This window comes from Micropterus dolomieu, linkage group LG16 (assembly GCF_021292245.1).
Source record: "Micropterus dolomieu isolate WLL.071019.BEF.003 ecotype Adirondacks linkage group LG16, ASM2129224v1, whole genome shotgun sequence".
Taxonomy (NCBI): Eukaryota; Metazoa; Chordata; class Actinopteri; order Centrarchiformes; family Centrarchidae; genus Micropterus; species Micropterus dolomieu.
The window spans coordinates 598,998-608,066 of record NC_060165.1 but is presented as its reverse complement, the minus strand read 5'-3'; the positions used below and the strand labels follow the sequence as shown (position 1 = coordinate 608,066).

At 42.2% G+C, this 9,069-nt stretch overlaps 1 protein-coding gene across 1 annotated transcript in view; it reads left to right on the top strand.

Moving 5' to 3' along the window:
- gys2 (glycogen synthase 2) overlaps positions 1-9,069 on the top strand; it is a 41,668-nt gene that overhangs the window by 24,893 nt on the left and 7,706 nt on the right. Inside the window, exon 5 of the mRNA XM_046072632.1 lies at positions 1,329-1,473. Coding sequence (XP_045928588.1) covers positions 1,329-1,473 — 145 coding nt within the window. The remainder of the gene's footprint in view (positions 1-1,328; positions 1,474-9,069) is intronic.

Sequence of the window (9,069 nt, the reverse complement as noted above, 5' to 3'; positions counted from 1 at the left end):
GACTGGGAGGGGTGGATTCATTTAGGCTAACATATTCTCCATCACCCAGCCAGGTTTCAGTAAGACAAAATAAATCAATATCATAATCTGATATTAGTTCATTTACTAGTACACCTTTAGAAGAGAGAGATCTGATGTTTAAAAGTCCACATTTAACTCTCCTATTCGTTTGCACTATTGCTCTTGTGGTTTTAATTTTTATGAGGTTTTTATGCACAGCTCCTCTTCTGTTTACCTTTTGATTTAAATAGTTTCGATGGTCGGGGGGCAGACACCGTCACTATAGGATTTTCACTAAGTAACTCCTGAAATGGAGGAGCAGAGAAGTGTGTTAGACTGCGACTCTGCGTAGGGTTTTGGGTGGGTAACTGCTGAAAAAGAAGGGCAGAGAAGTGTGTTAGACTGCGACTCTGCCTCCTGGTCTCAACTCTGGGTTGTCATGGATTTGATCCACTAATGAACTTGGCCAGATTTCTAGATATGAGAGCTGCTCCTTCCCAAGTGGGATGGATGCCGTCTCACCAAATCAGACCAGGTCTTCTCCATAAAGTCTGCCAATGATCAACAAAGCCCACATCGTTTGCTGGACACCACCTCGACAACCAGCGGTGAAATGATGACATGCAGCTATACATGTCATCACTGGTCAGATTTGGCAGGGGGCCAGAGAAAACTACGGTGTCCGACATTGTTTTTACATATATACACACTGACTCAACCTTAATCTTAGTGACCTCCGATTGGCGTAACCGGGAGTCATTACCGCCGACGTGAATAACAATCTTAGTGTATTTACGTTCATCACTTCCTGATTAGCTACAGTCATGTGACTCTGTTATGTGACTATGCATGTGCACTAATCACCTAGATTCCCACACAAAGTATCTAATAAACAGGCTTACATGAGTTCAGGTAAAGTGCAAATCCAGTAGCATTCCATCAAATGTAATGAAAATCCAAAACAGTGCAGATGTACCAAAATGGTGCAACAGCAGAAAAATCTGAAGAACACGAAAACAAGCAGAACACTCAACAGAACAATGACAACACCATGAGGACTGAACACAACGGAGGAAAATATATACTGTAGCACATGCACATGGAACCAGAACACAGAGGCAGTTAGCTACATTACTTGCTGTATGGTTGTTCACTCTGTATCATGGTATTTGTCATTGTGTTGGATTTCTCCAGAATAGCTTATTTCTTGAATATGTTTGTTTGAACTAATTCTACATGTAACCTACAGGGTTAAAAATGGGAATCATTTAAACCATTGCTGCACTGTATTGCCCTGTCCCCTGTGTGTGCATGTGTGTTTGTTGTAGTTCAACATTGACAAGGAGGCAGGTGATAGGCAGATCTACCATCGTTACTGCCTGGAGAGAGCAGCGGTCCACTGTGCACACGTCTTCACTACAGTCTCCCAGATCACTGCTGTGGAAGCCAACCATATGCTGCACAGGAAGCCAGGTGGGGAAGCTTTTCACAGTTGCACCTTGATATTTCATGATGTGCATCTCAAGTCTCTTATTTGTCGTTTCCTCGCTCCTTGTTCCTCACTTGAACCGAAAGTTGTTCTAGTCCACCATCTTGCAGACTGTCTCAAAGCTCCTCCTTATTTCTGCTCCAAGGAGCGATGAGCAAGGATCGAGGCACGATCTCTGAGGAGCTATGAGTGAGGCTACACGAGTGCATCCTTCGGAAGTCTTTTACTGACTGACACACCCCCTTATTTGGTCGCCGTTATATTGATTGGACAACGCAGCTGATCGGACTGATCACGACACAACATGACAGATAACACATTAAACTCAAGTATATTTGATGTGTTTTATGATTGACTGTCTAGTTAAAATATGTGTTCATTGTAGGTTAGAACAACAAAAGCACCATGAAGAACTTTCTTCATTTATTAGAAAGATTTCTCTTTTCTGTTATTTGTTATTAACTTATTTTATGGAGACAATTTAAGTCATAGAGAGTCAGATAGTGTGTCTGTCAGCAGGAAACACTTCCTTACATTCATTTCCATTCAGTCAAATGTTTAGACAATATAATGTAGTAAACGAGTGAGGTGTTAGACTGAACAAATCCCCAACCTAACTGCACTAAAGTCTGTAATGAAGCAAAGGGAAAGAAAGCCTGCACATCCAGCCGATCTCACTAGTTTTGTGTTGTTCAAAGCACGTTTCGTTCATTTGACCTAATCTTGTATATGACTCAGGAGAAACGAGTAGTCTGAGGGAATAATTTTTTTATTTTGAATTAAGCATGAATAGTCTTGGACTCTTACATCCACTCATCACATGGCAGCTGCATGGGCTCCATCAACACAGGAAACAGAATTGATTAGTTCACGATTCTAAACTGTGGGTCTCTAGGTTTGAGTTGTTCATTTGTCACGTGACAGCTCGGCCTCTGTGGAGCAGCAATGAAATATTAATAAACTCTTAATTGAATGTAATATTAGAAAATTTAATTCAGTTGCACCGAAACTGTATTTGCTCTTTATTTACATATTTAGCTGACGCTTTTATCCTAAGAAACTTACATTTTGCTATATATGTCAGAGGTTGCACGTCTCTGAAGTAACTAGGGGTTAAGTGTCTTGCTCAGGCACACCTTGGTAGACGTGTCACAGTGGGGAATTGAACCCGGGTCTCAAACCAAAGGCATGTGTCTTGTCATGTGCGCCCCACTTTATAATTTTACATTTAGTTAGTGTCTGAAGTCTTAATTAAATTTCAAATATTTTCCAAGACACAGATCTGGGTCCTTGAAGAAGAGCAATCGAGTGCAGATGCACAGAGCTCCTTTTCGGCCAATCAGCGATCAGCGCTTATGTTTTTTGTTTTTTTTCAAAACCCAAACATTTTCTACTGGAAAACTGTACTGGGCTAACCATTTTACAAAGAGGACCAGTAACAGTTCAAACCTGGATTCCCTTCAGACTGAAGCGCAAGGATGAGTTGATCCAACTTCAAACTTGGAACCTGTAAGTTTGGCATTTTCATGTTGCTTTACTGTTAATTTTTCCATGTAAGCCTGAGCATGCTCAGCGGCTAATGTGGCTAACGTCTATTGTACACACTATGAGCAGTGTTGGAGAATTTTAATACTGAGGGACAGTCAAAAGAAATTGTGTGAACGTAAGGCCATATTTGAAGCCCATAAAGTATCCACAGTAGTAAGTTGGATGTGGAACATTGCCATTGTGGACTATCATACTGCAAAGCTAATGTTAGCTCAGCTTATTAAGCCTCTTCTGCTCCGTGATGTTCTGAGTTACAAAACTCAATTTCACTCTATAACTTGTTATATTGTGACAATAAACCTACCTACCTATTAGACTTGTGTAAATCAAGTGGTCAGTTGCTTGGCAATGTTGTGTAACTTTGATAAACACCAAGCAGCTAATACCAAAAATCTGTTAGTGGGAGCTGTGAGTTTAAAGTCAGGTGGAGACCAATACAAATATTCTGATTCATGGAATAGCATTCACACCTAGCATTACTGCAACACTAGAATTAGTGACAATACTGCAGCTCTTTTACAGTCCTGTATCTGTCATTTGTCATATTACTTGGTGTTGCTAAAAAACAGGGCAATGCTAATCCTCTACAATACTCTGCTGTCCAGCCTGTGTCCTGCAAAGACGCTGGCGTTGGCACATTCACTTCTTGCTATGCAGATCCTCAGGCCTTTCTAACAACCAAACAAATAAAGAGACCTCGTCAAGACCTGGAGGAGGAGCTCACAGCTGTGACAGAGTTGACAAACAAGTGTGTGTTTATTCGTTGCCAGTTTGTTCTCTGAAACTAATAAATTCTAATTCTATGTATGAATATTTTCTATAATGGTATTTCAGGCTCAGTGGCAGTCCTTGCATCTAGAGCAGTCTTCATTGATGTGAGGAAGCCAAACCATCACCACTGAGGCCTTCCCATGTAATTCTATGTTTCTATTTAAAGAGCATGGTATATTTCCGAGTATAGTCACAGAAACACAGAATATGACAATTTTAAAAAAAATGAAGGAAAAGTTATTTTGGTGCTAAAAATAATTCACATTAAAATAGATCATGCTTCAACAAAACACTAATGGTGCTTTCAGACCAAAACCGAAGTGAGCGTTGGGTTTACATACAAAGTCAATGCAAAGACGTGGAGAGACGCAATTTCCTGATGATAAGTGCAGATGGGCCGCTGCCAGTGAAAATCTTCAACTCAAGCGAGAAAGTCGAGTGACGCTGAGTCGCGATAGCCTATCAGCCATCAGATTGTCGGGATGTTACTGTCACAGGTGTGTGTGGTGAGACAGGTTGGCGGACCCAAATGCAGGACACGTAGGCTGACTGGTAAAGTTCAAAAGGTTTATTAACAAACAAAAAGCAAGCACACTTACTGGTAGAGTGGCTGATAACAGTCCAAAAACAAAGTAATCCAAAGTGAAATCCAAAGAAAGCAGGGAGACACAACGAGTAAGGCTGGCAACACGACAACATGAGACATAGCGTACACGCGACAATGACCGGACAAAGACTGAGGGAAACAAGCAAGGATATATACACACATGAGGTTAACGAGCTGGGAGGAGGTACACAGGTGATACTAATGGGACTAATATCCCCTACTTATTCTCCAGCCTGTGGGTTGGTGGCCAGAGACAATCAGCTGATTAGTAACGTTAATGGTCAAAAGAACCATAACGCTAGCTTAGAGCATGGAAGCATCAGCCAGCTAAACGTTTACTGCCCTGGTAGAAAAATCATGTATGGTTAGTTGCATTGGTTTGTAGGCTAGTTGGATTAATTTCATGTAGTGACTCTCTCTCCAGTGCTCTGTTTTGGTTTTGTTATGTTCTTGAGACAACAACAATATGCCCTTACTTTCTTGAGACAAACAGATGATGAATATTATTGGCAATAAAACGGTAACAGCAGGGAAGCTCAGATCAGCAGCTAAACTTCACATTTTACTGTCCTGGTGGAAAACATGCATTTCTTTTTACTGCTAATGGTGATATATAACAAGACCGTGTGCCTATCAAGTGACCAATAATGAATACTTTCAGAATTTGCCCTGAAAAAACATTTGTTTTTTTATATTGCTTAGCCACTGTGCACACAAATGTGTAATTTGTACTTTCGCATGCTAAATGCCCATTAAAAATGTAGCACCGTTTTACCACAAGCTGAAATTATGGCTGTCAGTACTACTTTGTATTTCTGTTGTATTTTAAAAAAATTTAAAAAGACCTTTTGGGTAAGATTTGCATTTTTATCTAATTAAGCAAAATGAGAGGAGCCTTGATCCTCACCAGCCAATGCCTTTGTAAAATTCATGTATTATGTGGTGCAGAAACAGTGAACTTACATTGTTTTATCTGTCAGTGGTCATACTTAAAGCACTAGATGCGATAGTTTTTGAGATGTTCTTCATTTACTTTGGTATGTTAGTCCAGATGAGCCAACCCTCCCAAGTTGTAAAATACTGTTTTACAGGAGTATGAGACATCATGTAGCACTTCATTTCTTGATATGTTGTTTATTAATGAACAAGAAATAATAATACTGAAAAAAACAAATATGGTTTTACTGAATAATTAAGTAAATATAATTTCTTAATATATCTATCTAAAGAAACCTGATTTCTTGACTGGCAACTCGCTGCTATCTCATAGATGACATCTTTGTCCTGTCTCAGGCACCGTAGCTATACTACTGTATACAGGGCAGTATTCAATTAGAATTCAATAAGGTCCAGTTAGAGAAAATTTCCCGAAGCAAAGGTCCGGAACATCAAAACCACTAACTTGCGTTATCATTCAGTGCCATACAACATATGTTTTTAGTCAACAATGGACTGTCAAATCAAATAATATTCAGTTTTTTAAGTAAACTAAAATAAAGTGCCTAATTTTTAGAAAAAATGAAATAAAAAGTGTAGCTTGAAGTGATGAAGTGTAGTCTTAACCGTCTGTGAAGATTCTCAGTCATCCAGGTCATAGTTATCCAACGGAGGTTAAGTCAAGGGCAACTGGACTTGGTTGAAGATACTGGAAGACGTTTCGTCCCTCATCCAAGGGAATTCTTCAGTTCTGACTGACTGGTAGGGAAACTCAGCTATTTAACCTCTGTGGGGTTGTTTGCCAGGATCGTCGATACTGCTGGTTCGTTAGTGCTCCTGGTTGTTGTAACGACAGTCGTTACAGTCGTTAGGACTTCCCGTGGCCAAGACTAAACGACCATCGTTGGCATCTTCACCTGAGGCCAATATGTTACGTTTGTTGAGTTTCCTGGGAAGTGATTAAAGGACAGCATTGTAAGGGTGGTTCTCTTAACCAATTTTATAATAAACACTCAACGCATAACAAATGAACAGCTGTAATGCCTCCTCTTCATGCCTCTCCTTTCATTCCCTCTTACAGAGCTACCACTTCTACTTTCTCTTGTTCAGTGAGAAACATGAGCTCTAGTTTGTCCTGCCAGCTAGCATTGGAGTTCTATGAGATATTCTGGTTTTGAACTGCCAGTGGGAGGAATGTACATGTAAGAATCTGTACAGTCTTGATCAAAAGCCATGTAAAATCTCTTTTCCCTTTTGTCTCGTCAATTCGTGTGTGTTTCCAAAACGTCTCTGGTGAATCACGCAGACTCGACTCGCAAGCATCGGAATGCACAGATTTGATTGGCTGAGCAGAGTCACATGAGACGATTGGAGCACATGTGATTGGTCTGTGAGTTTCCTGGTCCGCTAAACCAGTACAGTAAATGCTAGAAAAGCTGCATGGTTTAAAATAGAAACGCTCCGTCATGAGGTAGTAAGTTTCTATAATAAATTGGCTATAGGCTGGGGGTCCGGAGAGGACAGCAGCTGGGTCCGGATCTGGACCGCGGTCCTCCTATTAGTGACCTCTGATATAGGGGATAGGGATAAGGGAGGGGGGATGCAATTCGCAATCCTCACCACTAGATGTCACTACAGAAAGGTGCAAGGAAAGGGTTAAACTTGTTTTCTTTTTCATAGCATCAACGCTCTGCTGGATACCGGATATACGGTGGAGACTGTGTCTGCTACTTTAGTCCACTCTCTATCTTTAATCTCCCGAGTTAAGCGTTAATGTGAATTTGGATTTCTCAACAGAGTTTACCAACACCTCTAAGTCCTCTGACTTGAAGTTCAATGATAGTTGTTGTTTTGTGTCAATGTTTCATTTAAAAAAACTACCAAAAAACAGCAATTAAAAGACTTTTAGCTCGGTGAGATGAGAAAAGTGGGATCAGTTGATAGGTAACATAAAAGTTAATAAGTGATGTTGGATTGAGTATTTAGGAGTTCTTAACCTGAGATAAGATAGAATGAAGCAAGATAAGTTCTATTCCGTATAGGCTTCGTCCTCTAAGGCCATCGTTATTAGGTTTACCCCTATGCGCGCCTGCGCGGTACTGATAAATTTTGTCTACGCACACCCACAGCGTGGGCCTCTCTTACGTCGGCACCTTGTATATATACACAACAACACAACCTTCGGCTCCCATTTTTCTTCAGCACTGAGCTGTCTAAAGAGCAAGATGTCTATGAAGTTCCGGAACTGAAGAAGTCCTTTGGATGAGGGACGAAACGTCTTCCAGTATCTTCAACCAAGTCCAGTTGCCCTTGATTTTAACCTTTGTTGGATGTCTAAAGAGCAGAAGATTTGTCTAAAGAGCAAAAGACTTTCCAGCTAGAAAACAAAAAGAACGATGTCTTCCAGCAAGCTGGCCAGAACGGGTCTGCCACACGGGCTACATTGTGCTGAGTGATCTCCGTCCCCGCAGGGAGGCGTGCCTTGGACCGGAGCACGCCGGCCGAGCGCTCACTCTCAGTTCGCACTTCCCGTTCTGCGCCCTTCTGCCCCCCGAGGAGCCTCACTACCCCTTGGAGTGGTAGTGAGGCTCCTTCCAAGAGCAACATCCTTCAGGGTCCAAGCAAGGGTGGGGACTGCATTTCTGTGCAGGTGTATGTTATCATACAGGCAGTCCAGGTGCAGGGTCGGGTGGTGGGTCAAGAACACATTGGGTTTGAGGGCACAGTTCCTGGATAGGCTGATATTCACTCTGTCAATGGTGTGGGGGTGGAAGTCTCTCCTGTGCAGCAGCGTAGATATGACTATCTTGCTGGTAGGGAAATTGGTTTCTGGTTTCCGCCAGTCTGTCCTGTTGGGACCTTAAGTCGTGGATGGTACAGGGGGGGGATTAGAGTCTGCACCAGGCTGGGTGAGAGGGGGGGAGTCCTCGAGGAAAGGGCTGTGTTGTCCTTCAGCAGGTGTAGTGGGAGTTTGGCTGGATGTGGTCTGGATCTGAGAGGTGGGCACAGGGGGTTGTGTGGAGTTCAGTCTGGCTTGTAGACTGAGCCTGTCCCTGTCCTGTAGCTCTTCTCTCAGTATAGCCAACTCAGTTCTGCAGTTGTCTCTGTCCTTCCTAAGTTCCTTCACCGCCTCACTGAGAGGATCCAGATGTCTTCTCTGACAAACTAGTTCTTGTTGGAACTCTTTCTCTTGTGAGTTGACATTGTCCTGTTCTTTCTTGGCCTGGAAGTAGGAGTAGTAGGCTGCTGTTGGTCCAGCTGCTCTCTGATCTGTACCAGTTATATTTCCATCTGGGAGGTGTTTTCTCATGATGTCCAGGGCCTCAGAGTGCTTTAGCAGGGGAGGATCAGTGTCAGCATCTGCAGGCTGTCTCTCTGGAGCAGGGACAGGGCAGGAGGGTTTGACTCCCAGGGTTGGAGCGATGCTTGCGAGGCCCTCCTTCTCAGCTCTCAGTCTCATAGCAGGAAAGTCAAGCTCAAACTGTCTCAGGTCGCCTTGTATCATGGCAGTTCCATTTTTGAACAGGTTTGCTGTTATTCTGGTGGTGTCAGAGTCATTTTCTTCCAGTACACTTATTTTCCATCCATTACAAATGCCTGCTCTTTTTATTGCTGGGTAATGAGAGCTGAACACATTCAGCCAGGCATATGGTTCATAAGTCCAGAAGATTAAATTGAAGGACCTTCCTTCTTTGTAGTGGTCCAGGAATAGGATTTC